This window comes from Euprymna scolopes, chromosome 6 (genome assembly GCF_053919585.1).
Source record: "Euprymna scolopes isolate OS-2025 chromosome 6, ASM5391958v1, whole genome shotgun sequence".
NCBI classification, from domain to species: Eukaryota; Metazoa; Mollusca; class Cephalopoda; order Sepiida; family Sepiolidae; genus Euprymna; species Euprymna scolopes.
Window position 1 is genome coordinate 18,207,210 of NC_136487.1, and position 21,450 is coordinate 18,228,659.

Here is a 21,450-nt window from a genome sequence, read left to right on the forward strand (position 1 = left end):
ATACGTGTCTGTGCGTATGTGCGTGCGTACATGTGGGTGTGTGTATGAGGATGTGTATATGCATGCGTGTGTGTGCGTATGTGCGTGCGTACATGTGGGGGTGTATATGTGAGGAAAAACATGTTCGAACAATAATCCAAATAATATGAATTATCAATCCTCATTTAAAAAATTCAGAACCAAAAACTAAAAAGTAAATAGTAAGAGTAAATTTGGTCTTGTGGTAACTGAGATGATTTTATCCAAGAACGAGATAGTCGATTTTGTTACTTTAAACAAAGGATGACCAATGACCTCCTTTTTTTTTTTTTTACTAGGGAGTCGCCACTTATCACGGTCCGGAGGCCACTCGAGGATAAGGGTTAATGAATTAAGGTGGTAGTTTAGTAATCGTTACTGGTGTAAATTGGGTAAAATTTGATTATGGAAACGGCTCAACAAGAACTTGTTTACATTGGACTTGAATGCTATGTTGTATTCAATCAGGAAGCAGGCTAGCGGAAAGAAACTTTGTTCATGGAATTTGCGTCTTAGATTTAGGCACAGATAGAGAGTGAGGGAAATCGTATATAGTGGTTTTTGCTAATCGAGTGTTTATTGTGAAAGTTTGGTAAATGGAGACCATAGATTAGAGTTCAGTCAAGCACTTGTCATGAAAATGAAACACTTTTTATGGCCTTATGCCTAATTTGTTAGAATGTTCAGTTCTTATATTATAACAAATACATACTTTATAGTATAGTATGCGTTCTGCCTTTAATCAGTGAAAGAGAAATGCTCCTCCTAGACTGAGATAATTTTTATTTTTGTTTCAATCCAAAGTGCCCCTTATTTGTTAGGGCGGGGAATTCTATTTTCTCAACATTAAAACCGACATTGTTTCCCGATTTATCGCCTCCGAGGGCTGGATGTGACACAAGTAAGATTTTATGCATAGAAAAATCCAGCTCCCCAAAAGAGGGTGATAGTCAAGTAAATGGGAATAGATTGAAATAAAGTTTAAAAAAAAAAAAAATTGGGGGAATTCCCCGTTCTAATAATAGCAACCAATCAGAAATGAAAACGTCATCAACCGGTGCAGTTATAAAAGCATCCTCGGTGATTTCCATTCCTTAAAAATATGGCGACAAGTACAAGCATGTCGACACGTAAAGTTGCTCTGATCACCGGTATTACCGGTCAGGTAAGTAACTTTATAGTCGATACTTAGTTCCTTTCGCTGACAACAACGGTTTTACTTTATGCTACCCTTTTTGTGGTCATTTGATGTTTATGCCATTCTTAGTCTTATAGTTAAATCCAGGGCAGTGTTTTAGAGTCGGACGATTTTATTTTTCCTTTAACTTTTTTAATCATTACTATTTTTTTCCTAAAAAAATTGACAATTCGTATATTTGTCCACCAGTAAAAAAGAAAAAAAAAAAGAAGCTTTCTAACCTCTGACTACTTCTTTTCCGTCCCATTGCTTTTACACCGACACGTTGCAGATTTAAAAAGCAAAAAACAAATAACATTTGAATTCATTACTGTTGGTCGACTCCCTTCTTGTTTTTCAAATCTATTCTGAAAAATTGAAAAAATTATTTTTTGCATGAAAAATGTTTTTAATTAAATCATTTTTTTTTTTTTTGATAAAAAAAAAAAAAACGTACACAAAAAAATATAAAACAAACAAAATGCTGTTTCGTAATCATGTTTATTTATTAGGGCTGGTCTTACGATTCCAAGGAAAAATGATTTTACATATTCACGATCTACCGATGTATTGTGGCTTAAATAAAATTTATATAAATCAAATTAATTCACGAATGGATCGAATTTTAATTGCAAATTCGTCAATTGTAAATCCGGTAACTTGCTTTAGATAAAAAGGTAACATGATATAATAAATCTTGAAATAACAACGATATAAGTAAAATAATTATTCGGTTTTAATTTTTTCATATACAAAAAATAACTATGATCCAAAATACTAATTGTATTTATTTGGCATTTATTTTGCTAAAACCGCAGTTTAGTAGTCATTGTTTATTTTATACAATTTGTTGATGGATTAAAAAGAACCGTTGCTAAAATAATAGTGCTTCTACAGAATTTGAACCGAATTGTTATCTCCCTCTCTTTTATTTATCTATTTATTAAAAAAAATTTTTTTTTTCCCAAAACCAAAGTTTTAGGCTTAGTTAGACAGAAGTTGGTTCCGTTCAAATTTTGTAAAATCACACACACACACACACAATAATAAACAAATTAGTGCACTTATTGATCCGTGCTGAAATAATAACGTTTTTATTTAAAAAGCCATTCTTAACATGGTGTTTTGTACCTATTCTGTACTTTAACCTTACAATTAAATAAAAAAACACATAAAACTTTAATTAAACTTGGAAATACGATTTAAAAATAGCGCGGATCAGTAACTGCACTGGCACCACAAATTGTATTCCAAAACATTATTTGAATTGTTGATTTTATTAATAAATGCATAAAACTCTGAAACAGAATTTTGCGTGTGCTTTTCTCGCCTATATTTTGGTATACATTAATTTTATTTTTTAACGTCAGTTCATGGCTCATCCCTATACGAGTGGTCATTCATTCGCTCATTCATTGTCTTTACTCGAGTGGAGACGTATTGCCGGGTGGAAGACTTATATATATATATTAGTCATGTTTACAATTTTTTTAAATAGAATTTTTTTAAGTTCGTTTAATTTTTCCGTATTTGTTTTCAATCAACATTCAATTGATTTCTATATCGGACAAGATCTCATGTGTGTATGTTTCTCGGCGGGCTACACGTAACTTTAATGAATAATATTGTATTTTTTTTTATATACTATTATCCCATATTTATGGTAATCAAAAGGAAAAGAGAAAGCTAAAAATATTTTAAAAAACATTTTTTATTTATTTATTTTTAATCCTTCCATTAATAATCTCCAGAGCCGAGTAGATGCTGTTTGCTGTATCTACCCGTCGTTAGACATTACATACAATATTTTAGCAGTACTGACTGATCAGGCTGAACGATGTTTAACCGGTGATCTAACGGGAATTCGTATAATAACTGACCATTTCGGCATACTAGGTGGTGTATGTGCTTTCCGTTTATCTCGGTATCGTTTTTAGTTGTCTTAAACGTCTCCTTGTCACTAGGTATGATTAAGGATTGCTTCACAATTCAGCACATGTCATCTATTATTCCTCTAAGACGATCACATAGTGATCGTCGTTTGGACTGACGAACTGTAAGAAATTTCTTCCCTACACACCCAATTTCCTCCCTGCAGATAGCAAATGAAATTCCACAAACAAAGCCATACCTTTAAAACTCAAATTTTATTCACAATGTATCAGAAATGAAACATCTTTGGTCACGTTAAGTCCTTTGCAAAAATAGTGGCTGAATTTGCTATCCATACGCATGGAGCCTTTAGTTTGATTCCTCTGTGGGAATGTTAGTTCGGGTTACCTTTTAGAAGGATTCATGTTGTACATGGTGAGCACGGTGTGAATGTTGGCGCCCAATACGGCATATTTTGGGACCTCGTGGTCTCTGGAAGAAATCGGAATAAATACCTATAATCAAATATATCAAGCCGAACACAGTAGAATATCCTCATTGGGTAGAATAAGTTCAGCAATTATATTGTCTCTGTATTTAGAGAAATGTCCTTCGTTCACCCACTGTTTGGTGTTCAAGAAGGTAAAATCATTGTCATATAACCCCCCCCCCCCTGTATTGGATGATATCAACTGCTAGTCTTTCTCAAGTCCCTGTTACACCTAATTCTGCTTTGTTTGTGCTTGGAGCAGGGTCAATTGACTGACACTTATTGCACGTCTTGACCACTTGCTTTACTTATTCCTTGTGGACACTTGGGCCGACTTTTCTCACCAGGAACAACGTCCTTTCTATCCCCATGTGGTGCAGATTGTTCAACTCTTGCACCCCAGAAATATGATTAGACAGTGCAGAAATGATTAGACAGTGCAGCGACGTCCTCTTATTTTAGCATGAACCAGCTCTTTTTCACTCTTGTAAGAATATCTGCTGTGTTCTTACTGGAGGCTACCATGGTTACACGCAGCTTCAAGGAAAACTCCTGCATCAGTCCAACCAGCATCTTCACTAGCATCTCCATTGCCCCTTTTGTCCTTATCCTTTTAACGTTGGCCATTACTGATTTTAGCCAGGCAAACACGGTGGCAGTCTGTTTTCATGTACATATCACATAGTCCCCATTTCAAGGTCAAATTCACTCCTTTGGCAACCATGTCCAATTTTGCTACATTAATGTGGCTAGCATCATCCTTCTTCCTTAGCCAGGCTGTGTCCTCTGCAACCACTCCACCCACTTCCAAGATGACACCTGTTGCAATGCTGTTTGCATCACACCACATGACTCCATCTAGTATTTATGGCACTTTCCACATTCCCTAAACTGGGTCTTGCCTTTCCACTTCTTTCAGGATCTCTTTGATTTTTGACCAAAGCCGTTCTTCCTCCCACTTTATCGTCCCATCCTCTTTCTTCGGCATATCTTTTGATATAACTGCATGCTGTTTTAAGTCAGCCAGCAACGGAGTAATGCCCGATCAGCCTGCTGCATATTGAAAAAAAGCTCCTGCTTGTTGAGCTCTTTCATTTGTGGGACCTTGTTCCCTCTTTAAAATTCCAGGCCACCCGATACACTTCAATTCAGCTTTAGCCGCAAGGCTGTTTCCCCATCCAATTTTTCCAGTGCCTTGACGACCAACCTGAACTCCTTCAAGTGAGCCACTTGCAGTCACCAGCATTTCATTTACGAAGATGTCATCAATGTATGAGATTACGGTGTCATCTCCTTTCCCTATTCTTTCCAGAATCTTCCTCAGAATGGTCGACGTGATCTTGGGTGCCGAGTTGAATTCAAACCCCACCCTTGTAAGGCAGTAGGTTTTGCCTTTATATCTGACCAACTGGTACTTACAGAGTTTCTTTGCAACATGGAGTTTTAGATCAACTAACGTAAACACACTGTTCATTTGCTTCCATTCTCTGATAGTGTCACTGCATAATATATCTACAGCATCACCTTCAGTATGGTACTGAACATGTTGGTTCAACTCTCGGGAATCCAGAACTTGTCTGACCTTCCCTTTCATCAATTGCAAAATGATCATTGATGGTAAAATGCCTGATTCGATGTTATCTCTCTACGGTAACAGTATGCCCTACTCAATCCACCTGTCCACTTCTTGTTCAAAACCCTTTCTCGCTCCTCCTTTCAGCCAATTCTCGTAGCAAGCCACCCTGTTTGTTAGCGTTGGTGGTTTATTCTTCCACGCCTATTCCACTATTTTCTATCAAATTCCACTTGAAAATCTGGATCACTGATCGATATCCTTCTCTTGTCTCCAGTCTCAGCACTCCTTTCATTGACCCGTTCTGTAACAGTGCACCCAGCCAGTCCGTACCTCATACCCCACCACTGTCTGTGAGGCCTCTAAGTCGGCATATTACATCCATTCCGACAATCACTTTGAACGCGCCATTATTCCTAAGTCGGGGCAGCCGCTGGCACTTGCCCCCCCCCTCTATACCTACTAAGGTCCTGGGCTCACACAGTTCACTTGTAGATGACCATTCTGGTTACACCTATAGCACACCATCCTTTCCAAGAACTTTCTGTAAGTCTCTCAGGCAGATGTGGGCCCTCACATTTGAAACTACAACTTGAGGTCACATCTGGCTTCTGATCCCACCTTTCTGAGCTGTTGCTGCTGTTCTTACAAACCCAGAGGGTTGGGTGCTCATAAGTATTTTTGCAGCTGCGAGCAGCTCACTCACCTATATGATCTTGACACCCAAGAGCTGCTGCAGCTTCTTAGAAATCTTCTTCAGGAACCCGATGACAAACACCATCTTGGCCACATGACCCACTGCATGCCTTCTAATTCCTGTCAGCTCCACCAATCTTTTGATTTCATTGGTGTATAGATCGATGGATTCTCTTGTCCACCTCACCTCTTTTAATTTGTTGTAGGACTCGAATGACCCCTCCACAAAAGCCTGGATCAATCTGGCTTGAATTGCATCAGCATTGGCCTGCTCTCGCTCATTCAGTTCCAAGTACAGGGTTAATGCATTTCTCTCCAAGGACAATGGTATCACCGTGGCAACATCATCTACTTTTTGGAGTTTTGCCACCAGGTTTACTTTCATTAGCCAAACCACCACGTCGCCTTCACCACAAAACGGCCTTATGTTGTTCAGGCTGGTGGATATGGCCGAAATAGGTTGTTTCTGCTAGAAAAATTTAACAAAAAAATCGTAGCAGCAGTCCAACAAGCACGTGTGTCAAAATCCAACGCAAACCAACAAGGTGATGAACAGCAATAATCTAGTGCTTTTCAATCAACCTCCACCTTTTCAATGCGAGCTGCTTTTATACAGCCTAGGTATCCCTCATTTGCATGTGTGCGGTGTGGCTTACTCAAAATGTAGTTTTTTATCATGAGACTTTTGGACGTGGGCTTGACTCATACTAGGTGTTTTTTTGAGAGTTGAGTCACTCTTGAGTACTGTTCTGATGTCATATGGACTACATATTTAAAAAAGATTTTTTCAGACAGACCCTTTATGTATAGTGTGCAAACTGTGGCGAGTTTTTGGGTATTGTCGTTTGGTGTTTGCTCCAAGTTTTCCAGAGCCGATGTAACGCTCTTTGGGTAGTCATTTTGGTGGAGTGTTATTCTTATGTTGTTCATCTCCTCCTGGTATGTGTATCGTCGCTACATATTGTTCTGGCACAGTGTTGTAAACACTGGACGATTCCTTTTTTTTTTTTTTTTTTTTTTTTTTAAACATAATATGGATGGTTGGAGTTGAAATTCAGGTATTGTCCCATGAAGTTTGGTTTTTGATATATGGAAGATCCAAATTTTGTATCGGAGAAAATAGAACATTATTAGAATGATATTTTCTCTGTTAGTGTGAAGACGTGAGATCTTTGATAAGAGATTGCTACAGAAACATATATGCACATATGTAGCTAATTATGTTTGTATAAATAAACATGTAAACATGCTCTGTTCATTCATCGAGCACTCTTTGATAAACATAAGAGTTCCAGTGGATTTACATCTGGGAAACTATACAAACATTATCTCTCTCTCTCTCTCATATATATATATATATATATATATATATATTTTTTTTTTTTAATCATATTTTCCTCGATTTAGCTCTGTTGAGCGAGGAACGAAACCTGGTTAGCTAACCTTTTTCATTTTTTATTTTTTTAATCATGTTGATTGGTCTGTATTTAGCCATAATTAAATTTTGTACTCCCCCCCCCCCAATTTTTTTTTTAAATATATATATATATACTAGCAGGCTGCCCATAAATAATATTTATGCATGTTTTACAACCAGGCAACAACACCGGGCAGCCTGCTAGTATATATATATATATATATATATATATATATATATATATATATATATTTCACTTTTATAGATATACTAGACTACCCACGACCCGTTGGGTCAGTATGTTATATTAACTATGGAATTAATGCATGAGCGTGACACTTTTGACGTAAAGAAAATAGTTTTTTGTGACGTAACAGAAACATTTCTATGAAAGTATATTAAAATGAAAAAAGAATATAGATAGATTTCTATGAGTCGTTCTGTTTATAATTGTTTATTTTTGAAAAAAAAAAAAAAACTTACTGCCATTGAATTATAAGTGATTGCCATACTCATAGATAAATGTGCACTGAAAAGATACCATAATACTTAAAGTGAAATTCAAATTTTGATATATCATTTTTTTAAATGAAATTGTTAGTTGAAAGTACAGAATAGTTAAAAACACTCTTCCCATGTTAAGAATGGCTTTTTTTAAATAGAAAACCAAAATAAAATGTAACTTTTTTTCATTTTTTTAAACAAACATTTATGACTCATTGGATCAAATATTTAATTTATATGTTAATAATAAGGCCAATAAAACTAATAAGGACAATGCTGAAATGAACGATGTAAAAAAAGCCGAAAGTATTATCAATTGTTTATTTGGATAATTTAATCACAAAAAAATACAATTGGGACGCTGAAAACGTACAGAGTAAAACAATACGTTTTATTGTCGCGTTGATTATTTATTTGTAACGCAAATTAAAAAAAAACATTTTCGGGATTATTTATTTATGTTGGTAGTGTAGAAGAAAATGTATAAATGTTTTTAAGAAAGGTGTATTAACAAATGGAGAATAAATTAAAAAAAGATGAAGGCGGTGGGGAAATCGCTGTTGTAAATTGTTCTTATGGTTGTCAATGGGTCAAAGTTGATTTATTTGTAAGAAAATTGCGACAGTATAGTTGTAATACAGAATAGTTCCAAAACATCCCCACCCTTCCCATATTAAATAATAATTTCTAAATAATAACGTTAATATTTCAGTGCGCAAGTCAAATTCTGCAAAAGTAGCGATTTGTGTTTATTTGTTTACGTTGTTATGTGTTTATGTTTATGTATGCATTCTCAGCCGGAAGTCGTAAACTGGATGTGGGGTTACAACACCTGTTACAAGGTCATTTGAATTTTATAATTATATAGATAGATATATGCCCACTCGTGAATTTTCTTTATTTACATAAATTTAGATCTGTTATACCTCATTGCAGTCTGCTTGTGAATTTGAAATTTCCTAGGCACTTACATCTTCCAGGGAAGGTGGTTCAACCTGTTATGCATTAATGCTACTGGCTATTGTATATATTTTTTCTTGAGATAACCGAGCATCTTATGGAGCATTTTTTTTTTTTTTTTTTTTTTTTTTAGCTATTTTTTCACTCTTAACCCCCCCCCCCCAAAAAAAAAACAGTGGGTGAAAGGTTGAGTAATTTGGTGTTCCTTTTTTATTTTTTTACTTCATCTGAAACCTTAGAATAACCTCCATTTATGAATGGATGCTAACATTTAATGCTGCTCTTTCCCTTAACAATTACAAGAAACATTATCAACTATTGACTGCCTGACTACCTGAGAGCTCTTCGTTTAAACTCCTCAGCTTAACATTCACAGGCAACATGAATTGGAACAAATAAACTGAAGACCTTACCAAGATTGCTGCAAAGAAGGTGCATACTCTCTATCATGCTAGAAAATAACTTTCATCTAACAGTATCCTATATCTATACAAAGCCACCATTCACCCATGCATTGAGTATTGTTGCTACATCTGGGTTGGTGCATCCACCACAAGTCTCTCCCTCTTGGATAAGGTCCAAAGAAGAGTCTCCAACTTAATCGGTCCAGCACTATCATCCAAACCTTGGTCCTATCGCCACAATGTTACATCTTTGGCTGTTTTACAAGTGTTTTAATAGAATGTGCTCTGACGAACTCCTAACACATAAATAAATACTCCTGACAACCTGATAAGTAACAAAATCCCACCCCATCGCTGTAGAGCTCCCTAGATGCTATAAATTCTACTCTAATAGTTGTTCATTCGAATAGGTAGACTTTGTAATTCCTTCCCAGTCTCCTTCTCTCTTGACTTTACTGACATGCAGAAGTTCATGTGCAATATAAACAGACATTTTTTTTCTCAATTCCCTACATGTAAATTTTTATTTTTGTTCTTATCCAGAGTGCCCCTTTTTGGGGAGCTGGATTTTCCCCACATTAAAAATCGACCTTGTGTTTAACTCTGCCCTCGACTTTTAAATAGAAACAAAAATGGGTTTGTATTACTGTACACATAGATTAGAAAAAGTTGTCAAAAAACAAATATATAACAAATAAATGTTATCAAAGGCAAGATAAGTTACTTTTCTACCAAACTGGATATAATTTTCGTGTTTTTATTCAATTTAAGATGTTTATTCAGCTCGAAAACCATACAGTGTTTACCGATGTATTGGAAAATTCAAGATGGCGGCCGATTCTCTCGTTAACACGGTAAGTTCAGGAAAAGGTGTTATAAATAATAAACTAGACAAAATACTATTAAAAACCACCGAATATATGTCAAGTTATGTCACGGTAACATATATTGAGCGAATTTCTAACAGTATTTTGTCTAGTTTATTATTTATTACACCTTTTTCCAAACTTACCGTGTTAAAGAGAGAATCGGCCGCCATCTTGAATTTTCCAATACATCGGTAAACACTGTATGGTTTTCGAGCTGAATAAACATGTTAAATTGAATAAAAACACGGAAATTATATCCAGTTTGGTAGAAAAGTAACTTATCTTGCCTTTGATAACATTTATTTGTTATATATTTGTTTTTTGACAACTTTTTTGAATCTATGTGTACAGTAATACAAACCCACAAAAATAAATGTTGCGCATTGATTTCAATTTTACTTGCAGTATTTATTTAAAGCAAAAGAAATCTGTTCCATAATCTCCTAATAATAGAATAGAACTAAACCTTTCTTTAAATATTACTCATGCATGCGAGTCACGCCCTGTTTACAACATGGCATTCGTAATAACAAAACCAGAAGTTAAACCTTTGGTGCATGTGACACGTCGACATACTTTTGTCTCTCTGTAGATTTGCCATTGACTAATCAAGCGACATTTTTTTTCTCCCCAAACAAGGCCACTGAGACATACTATGATTAAAGAGCATCCAAAAAGGAAGTTGTGCAGCAAGATGTTTGTTTACCTTACATTAAAATTTTGCATATTAGTACAACCAGGGAACAAGGAATTCCAAAGCCTAGCAGTTCAAGGAAAGAAGCTATTTTCAAATGTGAAGTTATCCATATTATAATCCTTAAACCTCTTTAAAATTCTCGTACATAATATATTATTATACATATGTTATTATATATATATATATATATATATAAGTGGCGTTAAGATTCTCAGAAAATCTTCCTGTATTGAAAGATAGGAAATTTTGAAAAGCTCCTTTAGAAATTAAAACAACACGTGATTATATGGATGACAATACAAACTGACAACCTGCCAGGTTCGAATAGTCGCTTTCTTTTTACAGTTTTCATTTATGGATGTTGGCAACCTTCATATGTTCTCAACAGCAGAATGAAACTGGTCACCAAAATTCTGCCATACTGATTCATATACATGTAATTTACTAAAAACATTGCTTGTATTTTTATAAAAAGTTGGTCATGAGAATGCTTTCATAACAAGACAGTACCGTAATTTTTATTTAACTTTCAAAACCTATTAAAAAAATAAACGAAAACCCAACTGCATCTCAATTTGCATAAGACATGTTTTTGTCTCTTGTCTGTCAGGTTTTGAGTTAAAGACTTTCTCTTTGTTTCCTTAAGAGAATGACACCCGTGCTAATCATACACACTACAATTTTCCGTACACTCTCCCCTGATCTCATGATCACAAACAGAGCAAGGAGGTAGTATCCATCTTTGTCAGGTACTCCTCAGTAGATGTGGGGCTACACAGCTAGACAAAGCTAGCCCACGCGACACGGGTAGAGGCACGGCTAGCACTCGCTTAAAAGCAACATTTTTTTTTTTAATAATAATACTTACTTAAATAATACTTTTCAGAAAATCCAACCGAATCAAATTTAAAATTTTTCATTTAAAAGCAATGACCTTTTTCAGCAAATACAACCAAATCAAATTTTAACTTCTTCATTTAAAAGCGATGACGTTTTACATACAAGTCAACCAAATCGCATTTTAAGTTCTTTTAAAAGCGATGACTTTTTTCTAAAAAAAAAAAAATCCAACTTGAATTGTACTTTACTGTTCTCCAAACTTGATGCGACTATTTCTCTAAAATCCAATCCGAATTGTACTCTACTCTTCTCAATAACTTGACGATATTATTTCTCAATCTCCATAACTTGACGATATTATTTCTCAATCTCCATAACTTGACGGTTTTTCTCAGCATCATTCCATTGTTTCTTTAAAAGTTGCTGATGTTTTCCAAGCCACACCATTCAGTCCAAGTAGCAGGACTCCCTCAACATTTTTTCATAGTGAAAATCTCACGCACAAGTTCCACATTTTCGATCCACTCGATAATGAACATATCAGCTGCAGTACCACTAAATTCTGGAATCAACCGGACATAAAAAATCTTGCCCTCCATCGCCGAAATGTAATATAAGGCCGAAATAACTAATGGTTGAATGTTTGAGTTAAAGAAATAGAAGAATGATTTTCAGATAGTCAAGTTCACCGTGTCAAAGCAGACATAACAAAACTGTCCTGTTCCTTTTTCGACGTTATCGCAAACAAACTTTCTTCAACTGATACTAGATTGTAAAGTACACCATACCGACGTCGAGCTGACAAAAAGAATCGTTCCTAATTGAAGAAATGCTAGCTTTTTTTATTGTCAAACCCAACTGCGTCTCAATTTGCATAAGACACGTTTTTGTATCGTGTCGGTCAGGTTTTGAGTTTAATATTTTTTCTTTTTCTTTTCTTAAGCCAATGACATCCACGCTAATCATGCACACTACAATTTTTCCTACAATGCATATTGTTTGGCATTTGAATGGTGAATTTAATTAAAAAGAATGCAGAATAGAACAGGTGTTAAAAAGAAAGTTTATTCTCGGAGACAGCCATTACTTCACACTTTGTGATTAGTGCTATTGTGGTTTCGTTACAACTTGTTATAAATAAAACCAAATATTGTTAAAAAATATATCCTTCACTTTTTATATCTAACCTTTCTAACTATCCCCCTCGTCTGTTCAACTTGACATTAAACCTAAAAACTAAAATCTAAGTTTATCCTCAAATCCTTATGTCATTAATGCAACATAGCACTCAAGACTCATCGCCTGTTATTGTCACATAATTTTCTTTATTGGTCCCCCCGCCCCCGACAAAAGGAGGGTGGATCTGTAAATTTACCCTTGTTCATTCGTCCGTCCACACTTTTCTCAATAACTATGCCTTGGAATTTTTTGAAATTTTGCACAAACATTAAACATGATATGAGTAAAAAAGTAACAGAACAGATTTTCCGAGTGTGTGAACATAATAGGGCAATCAAGCAAGGAGATACTTTAAACTTGTTTTTCAAAAATCATGTTGACATGCCAAAATCAAAACTTAAAATACATTCATGTTATAAAATTATGATGCCTCTTTGAATTTAATCCATTTTTATGATGCAAAAACATTGAGGACATTGGCAAGGCTGCTGTAAAGAAGGTGGGCTCCCTTTACCGTACTAGAACATTACTCTTACCTGACAGCATCCTATATCATTGCAAATCCACAGTTCGCCTATGCATGGAGTATTGCTGCCACATCTGAGCTGGTGCATTTGCCACGAATCTCTTGCTCTTAGAGTTCAGACAAGATATTTCAAATCAAATAGGTTCTGCACCATCGGCCAAGCTCCAATGCTGAATGTCCTATACCTCTGCCATCTCTGAACTCCTAGCACTTGTGCCTCCTAGATGTACATACTCTTGACTAATATGACGAGAAACAAAAGCCCACCCCTTTACTGTTGAGGGCCCTAGATGTCGGAAAGCTTACTACTCTACTAGTTTCATCCCTGGGGCTGCTAGGCTTTGGAATTCCCTCCCTGTTTACTGCTTCCCTGAATGTACTAACATGCAGAAGTTTAATTGTAATGTTAACAAACATCTCGCTGCTTAACAGTCCCGTTAGATATGGTCCTAAACAGTAGCTCCTTACATTCCAAGTGGCAATATGTATTGTTTGGGGGGGTAAAAAAGAGTACAAAAAAATTGTTAAATTCCACAAAATGACAATATCTGACATCATAGACAAAACTATACTTTATATAAAAAAATAAAAAAATTGTTTATATGTTCATTGATATTTTGTCTTTATTAAAATATTTTCTCAAAATAATAGTTAAAATTTGAAAATACATGGTGCGTTTGTGGTATGGAAATAATGTTCCCATGTTTTCATTTATATTTATTTAGTTTACTGTTATTTCACCCGAAGCAAGGCACAATGTCATTTGAACATAAGGGGCTACTATTTGGAACCACATCTATAGGGGCACTATGTAGGGAGTTGAGCAGCGAGATGTCTGTTCACAGTACTCCTGAATTTCTGCATGTTGGTAGTTAGGAAAGCAGGGGTTGAGGAGGAAATTTTAAAGTCTAACAGTTCAAGGGAAGAAACTATTGGAGTAGAAGTCTTCCCATCTTCTAAGGATTTCTACAATGTAGGAGTGGGATCTTACTGTTTGACAGGTTAGTCAGGAGTATTTATGTTGGAGACAAGTGCTATGAGTTCGTCGGAGCACATTCTATTAAAATACTTGTAAAATGGGCACAGGGATCCAACAATTTGGCGATGGGACAGGCGTTTGAATTTGGTTGATAATGTGGGACCTGTTAAGTTTGGGACATTTTTGAACCCTGTCTAAGAGTGAGGGATTAGTGGTAGATGTACTAGCCCGGATGTAGCAACAATGCTCCGTGCATGGGTGAGAATCGTGGCTTTGTAAAGATATAGGATGCTCTAAGATGTAATTTTTATAACACTTGTTTTACTATGAAGTTGTTTAATAATAAAGTTATGTCTCTGCCTGTTCTGCAAGTACTTTAATAGTGAATGCTCTGACGAACTGCAAGCACTTGTGCTCCCATGACGTGAACACCCTCGACAAACCCGACAGGCTGCTAAATCCCACCCCCACACTGTAGAGATCCCTAGATGTAAAAGATCTTTCTACTCCAGTAGTTTCTTCCCCAGAACCGCTAGGCTTTGGAATTCCATTCCAGGTCCCTGCTTCCCCAACTGTACTGACGTGCAGAAGTTCAAGTGCAACATGAACCGACATCTTGCTGCCCAAATCCCTACATAGTACCCCAGTAGTTGTTGCTCCTGATAGTAGCCCCCTACACCAAAGTGGCAATGTGCCTTGTTTGGGGTGAAAATGTAATTAAAAAAAAAAAAATGTTGGATTTGATGTAAAAATGGCTAGCCTAAGTATTGTCCAGTTAGTATAAGTTTGCCAATTAAAGGAGACAAATTGTAGAAGCCGTTATGCTGTGTTAGAATTTATGATGAGTGCTGATTGAAAGTCTTCTGCATACACATATAAGTTAGGTGCAGGCAAAATGAATGCCGATGCTCAAAATTTATAAACATTTTGACCCCTCCCTTTACTTAAAAATTCACCAAAAATCAAGAAATTAACCAATTTTAATGAAATTTTCAGTATTTATCAAATAATGATCGCGGAATATAATGAACTAATTATTTTTATTTAAATCTTAGTGGAAATGTATTTTGTTTAAACAAAAAATACCTTTACTAAAGTTATGGTTTTCAGTAGTAAATAAAATACGCAAGAATTTATTTTTTCTTTTTTTTTTATATAAATAAAGCATCGTAATTTGTAACAATAAAAATAAAATAAAATAATTTTTATAGGAACATCATGAAAAAAGCCCCTAAAATCCGTATTAATGAATTCAAACTCAAAGAAAAATGAATTTCTCGAACCACCGATATTACCATTGAATTAAGCATTGTTTATTTAACATTTTCACACCAAAAAATTATAATTGCAAAAAATATTTCTACTTTTTTTTTTTTTTTTTTTAAATTAAAGGTTTTGCATAATTTTTATATGCAAGATTTTAATAATTTCCTTGCTTGCAAGAATGTGATCTTTCGGCGTAACATATTTGTTATATAATATTGAACAATAATTATAAAAACATTAATATAAAAACAGGAGCAAAGAAAAATAATTAAATTATAAAATGGAAAAATTTATACAAACGTTCAGAATAGGAATGTATGGATACACGTCTGAGGGGGGGGGATTATCACACCGCTCCCTCCCTTTTAATTACATGACGTCATTTTCAGTTTTGTGACTCGCTGAAATTTTGGACCTCCGTATATTTCGTGTTTAAAATTTTTTTAGTTTGCTGCGTTTTGTGAACGGCAGAATCACTCAGTTTTGGGCTAATTAAGGTGATTTTTTTTTTTTTATTTAATTCAATATCTTAGGACTTTACTAATTATCTTTGAAATAGACCCAGAAAACTAATTTATCTTTTAAAGGATTTTTACAATGAATTTATTTAACTTCAAAATTTAGCTGAATTGAGTAGCTCGCCATGAAAACATATTCATAACTTTTTTTTCACGTGTACAAATATTTTTTTCCTTTTAGAAATTAAGTTTAGTCCTTAATTTTTCAAATACAATCAAAAAGTATTCAGAAACCGACAAAAAAATTATGATAAATCGGCTTTCAAAACTAAGTCCCTCTATCGTTGTCCGCCCATTTTTGGGCATACCTAATATAAGTTGACCTTCATTGGCTGCTTGCGTTCACCTAAATATCGGTCATAATATCAGCCTAACAAAGAATATTTCAGAACAATCCCTTAAAAAGGTGTGACTTTCTGCTTGGCTGATTAACTTTTATTTAATACGAGCAAAAATATACCCAAAGCATAAGCATATTTTTGCTTTATACTCTAGTACTTCCTTTGCGGGCACCCTTGCAGTAAGTGAATGCTGTACTAGGTGGGGGATCATCATCATGCCAGGTTTGGACATGATCAATCCAGTGTTGTGAGCTATAGGATAGTTGTGGACACACACACACACATACACGAACGCTACTACTTTATATATGCATAGATTTCTGTTTGCGCTCCTTTAGTTCACATCAGTCACAATTCTATTTTAGGTAATTTTGCACTTTGTGCACCAGATTTCTGTCTAGGCTTGACCGACAGCTGATATAAACTGCCGGAATATGCCCAGTGCTGATAAAGTTGATCAGCCAATGAAAAAGCAATGACAAACATGCTTAGCCAATAAAAATCGAAGCAGACGACTTGGAATGAATTGGGGGTGGGAGGTGGGGATAAACTAGCCCTAAAAAATTTTTTAACCACACAAAAATTTAATCCGTCCAATCTAACCCTAAAAAAGTGTCAAATTTTCCTAAAAAGTACTTTCAACTTTTATTAAAAAAAAAAAAAAAGATAAACAAAAAAACATAAACACAAAGAAATTCAAATGTTTTCCTAATAATAAACATTAAAAACTTAAAAAAAAGCAAAAAAAAAAGCCAAGAACCAAATTTTTTCCTTAAAATTCTCTTGAAAAGAAAAACAAAAAACAAAAATGTTTCTATTTATTATAAAAAAAATTATTCAAGAAACTTACGGTAGATTGTTATATTTTATTGCTTTTTCATTTATTTTTTTTTATTGTATTCGATAAATGTTATTTATTTTTTTTTTGTTTCCTCATGTTTTTTTTCTAATGTAATCGGCGCTCAGCATTCCGACAGCTTACGTCAGCTGGCGATCGAGCCTTCAATGAAATTCAGTGTACAAAGTGCAAAACTATATTTTATTTATAGAATTTTTATGAATATTCTGTTATAATACAGTTTGATAAGGTTTCTTAAACTTTTGGATTTGACTCCTTGATTCATCTCCCTAATGTCCATCAATTCCTTTTGGTGGCCATCTTGTTGGACCTCCATTGTACTGTAGCTTGCCTACCCATTTGATTGTAAAAACGCTAGTAGAACTGAAACAAACTTGATAGATGTTCTTTTTTTCCATAAAATGGAAGAAAGTTCTTATTTTTTTATTTTGTGTGCAATGTATCTCGGTTTATTAGTTAAGTATTTTGTGTTGCTGATAGAAAATAGTAATAGTTTTACAAGTCTGTTTCATCCTGTAATGTATTTTCACCCCCCCCCAAACAAGACACATTGCCACTTGAAACATAAAGGGCTACTATTTGGGATCATGTCTAACAGGAGACTGTGGGGAGTCAAGCAGCGAGATGTCTGTTCACATTACATTTAAACTTATTCAGGTTAGTACAGTCAGGGAAGCAGGAAACAGGAAGAGAATTCCAAAGTCTACCAGTCCGAGGGAGGAAACTAGTAGACTAGAAAGTTTTTCTGCATATAGAGTGCATTCTATTAAAATAATTGTAAAACGGGCACAGGGATGCGACATTGTTGTGATGGGGATAGAGGTTGGAGCTTGCAGGATCTGTTAGATTTGAGACTCATTTTGGTACCCTGTTTAAGAGTGAGACACTAGTGATAGATGCACCAACCCAGATGTATTTATTCAACAGAACCATATTCCATGCATGGGTGAATCGTTGCTTTGTAAAGATATTGGATGTTCTTGGGTGCGAGTAATTTTTTTGCTGTTTGTCATGTCCTGTTTTGGTTTAAAATAACATTTTCGTTGTTAACCGAGTCTTATGATATCCGTTTTTGTCTGATTTTGTTTTACTGTGAAATAATGATTGTCAGGATATGCTGAGAATCTTCCACACTTTCCAGAATATGACGGTTCTTCTACACATGGTTTCTCTGGTGTGGGAGTAGGTATCTGCTTATCAGTCTTTATTGTTTCGTTGTGTATCATTATGAATGCCGGTAAGAAAATTATACACCTTTTCATCTTTCAACGGAAACAGTGACACTTGTTCATCTTTTGTCTCGTGTTTCTTGATAATTTTGCAAGCTCCGGAAGTTCCAGAGGTCTCCAAATCTTGTTCAAGTTCAACGTGTGTTGTGCTATAATTTTAATGTGTAGGATTACTAAGGATTAAAAAGCGGATTATGTGAAAAACCATTAGGTGATGACGTAATAAATTAGATAGTTTTAGATATAGACGCAGAGTTTAGAAATTGCAACCTCGGACAGAATAATTGAAGGAATGAAAACCTTCCAAATTCCATAGAATTTAACAAAAGTTTATAATTTCGATTCCTTCGTTGCTTGAATTTATAAATTTGTTTTAGATGAGGATTGATTATTCATCTTAGATTCTTTGGACCACCGTTTTCATCTTGAGTGTTATTTTTATTTATTTATTTCTTCTGTTACAATGTTTTGGTCAATGTTACCTCCGACCTCCTTCAGGTGTATCTTGTTGAATTTGTTGGCCATAACTCAAAATGTTTTTGTTTATCTCACTCTCCATCCTTCTCTAATGAAATGGTAAATATCTTAGTTAATTTTAAACCATTGGCAATGTCCATACAGTAAATGTGGTATTCTGGTGATGCTGAAATGAAAGTAGTGGGAAAATGGTGAAAGAATAAAAGGAATAGTGCTTGGACAAATGGGTCAAAATGCATCTAGTTTAAAGTAGGATGACAATGGACGTTAGGGTTACCCACATTTTTGAGAACTTAAAAAAAATTTTATTTATTTATTTATTTTATTTCTTTTAAGAAATTTTGCTCATTTACAATAATTTTTAATAGTTTTAGATAAATTCTTGAATTTCGGTGCATTCTAATATTTTAATTTAAAATTTTAATATTAAAGTTTAAGAAAGCCAAAAAGAAAATGTGCTTTTTTTTTTCTTTAAAATAAACATCAGCAAAGTTATTAAATCATGGCGTAAGTTTATTGTGAGAAAAAAAAATCTGTTTCTGTATTTTCGAGATGAGAATTGGTTATTCAGATTATTTGGATTCTTCAGACTATTGGAAGGACTCCTTGCACAGTCGGGTTAGCGTACTTATTCTATATTATGTTTCTGAATTTTTTAGATGAGGATTCGTTATTCATATTAACTGAATTCTTCAAACTACTGTTCTCATCTTGAGTGTCATTTTCTCAAATGTTTGGTCGATGTAACTTCCAACCTTCTTCAGATGTATCTGCAAGGACCTGTAATGCAGTGGTTAAAGTACTTAGAAAAATCGATTGTAAAAGTGATATTCTCCTGAAGGTTGAAGGTTCAATTCATGTGAGCGACTAAAAAATACGATTGTTAATTACTTAGGACCTCTATCCAGTCATGGCTGACAGAACCCCCATAAAATAAATAAAGGATTCTATTCAAAATTCCGTCTAAATTCCGAAGAAACATTCCTGAGTTCGACAAGATACACCTGAAGAAGGTTGAAGGTTACGTTGATCAAAATGTTATTGTGATAATTGTTTTCACTTGGAAGAGGAATTTGAAACCAAAAGGCCAGTTGGAATGTGGGAATAATAAACGGATTACGTGAAAAACCATCAGGAGATGATGTAATAAATTAGAAAGTTATTTTTTGATATAGATGTGGAGTTTAGAAATTGCAATGTCGGACAGAATAATTAAAGGAATGAAAAATAAGATTATGAAATCACCAGAAAAGATGACGTGATGACAAAAAGTATGCTGTTTGTGTATATGTACCCCCCCCACACACACAAACGAGACCTTATATACACCCATGTTATATAGACCAGTATGCAACATAGGTTCTTTGATATGACAGGGGCGCGTTCGAAATGAATGTTTCTGTTTAAAGCACAATTGAACCATGTTACTTGACTTTTTCATTTTAAACGTTAATTTAAGCCATTGTATATAAAATAATTTTATGAAATCAACAGTAAGTTCTCTACAGTGCAATGTAAACTAAAATGAATTGTGGACTAAGTCACTGTGGAGAGGCATGTGAAGCTTCCTCCCAGAGCACTGCGATAAGTCCCCAACTAGAGCAGGCAATCAATCAATTTGATTGAAAAATGGTTGATTTTACCGATTTCAATGGCAATAAAAATATGAAAATGTGTAACATTCGTTGATCATCATTTAATCCCTGCTAAGGTGTGTGTGTGTGTGTGTGTAATGTGCTATATATATATATATATATATATATATATATATATATGGCATAATCACATACCTGTGAACTTCAGATCATCCATCTAGGAGAAAGAAAACTCTGATATTAAAACTGTGGGAGGGAGGCCTCCTCAGTCATGGTCGATTACATTCCTAAAGCTGATGACTGAAACAAATTCTCTAGTTTGCAAACCTTAATTGCTTAAGGAATAGATATTGCCAGTTTTCACACTCCTTCTTTGTCTATTAGCCAGGCGCAGAGGTGCAATAACAAGGACCCACCGAAACCAACCTGTACTTGGCCTCGTTTCCTGACTAGGACACTGAACGCCGTTCCCCTATTCCCAACTTCTTTCTTTTTCTCACAAACTGAGCAAATTGGGTTTACTTGCATGCCAAGTGTGCTCATTCGCCTGGTTTGGGCTAGTCTTGTCTTAAAGGTTGATGATACCTGATTGACAGTTTGTCTGGCTGCTGTTTCTGACTGACAGTACAGGAGCCCTAACTCTTTGGTAGTTCATAGAGCGGTTGCTTTATCATCAGTTGTATAATATCAGGATAGTTGTAGTGCCACATCGCGCATGGAAAGGGACCCTGCTGCTATATCTGGTGGGCTTTCATGAGGCCATAGCCTCCTGAGCAGGACCCGGCTAATGGACCTGTTGTGTGTGTATACTTGGCATCATAACTGACCCACGTTGCCCAACTCTCTTCCCTCAATCTGAAATTAAACAAAATCTAATGAAATGTCAACCCCCAACAAATACCACGATTAAACCAGACAACAAACAAACAAAACCAATTCGCCTACTCCCTTGAGGCTTGCCTTC

General features: G+C 35.0%; 1 protein-coding gene across 2 annotated transcripts in view; it reads left to right on the top strand.

The window, feature by feature from the left end:
* The first annotated feature begins 1,086 nt into the window (after window positions 1-1,086).
* The window catches only part of LOC145277556 (GDP-mannose 4,6 dehydratase-like), a 337,466-nt gene continuing 317,102 nt past the window's right edge, over window positions 1,087-21,450 (top strand). For both annotated transcript variants that reach the window (XM_080129028.1, XM_080129029.1), the window contains exon 1: window positions 1,087-1,183. In XM_080129028.1, coding sequence (XP_079985154.1) covers window positions 1,121-1,183 — 63 coding nt within the window. In that variant the 5' untranslated portion in view covers window positions 1,087-1,120. The remainder of the gene's footprint in view (window positions 1,184-21,450) is intronic.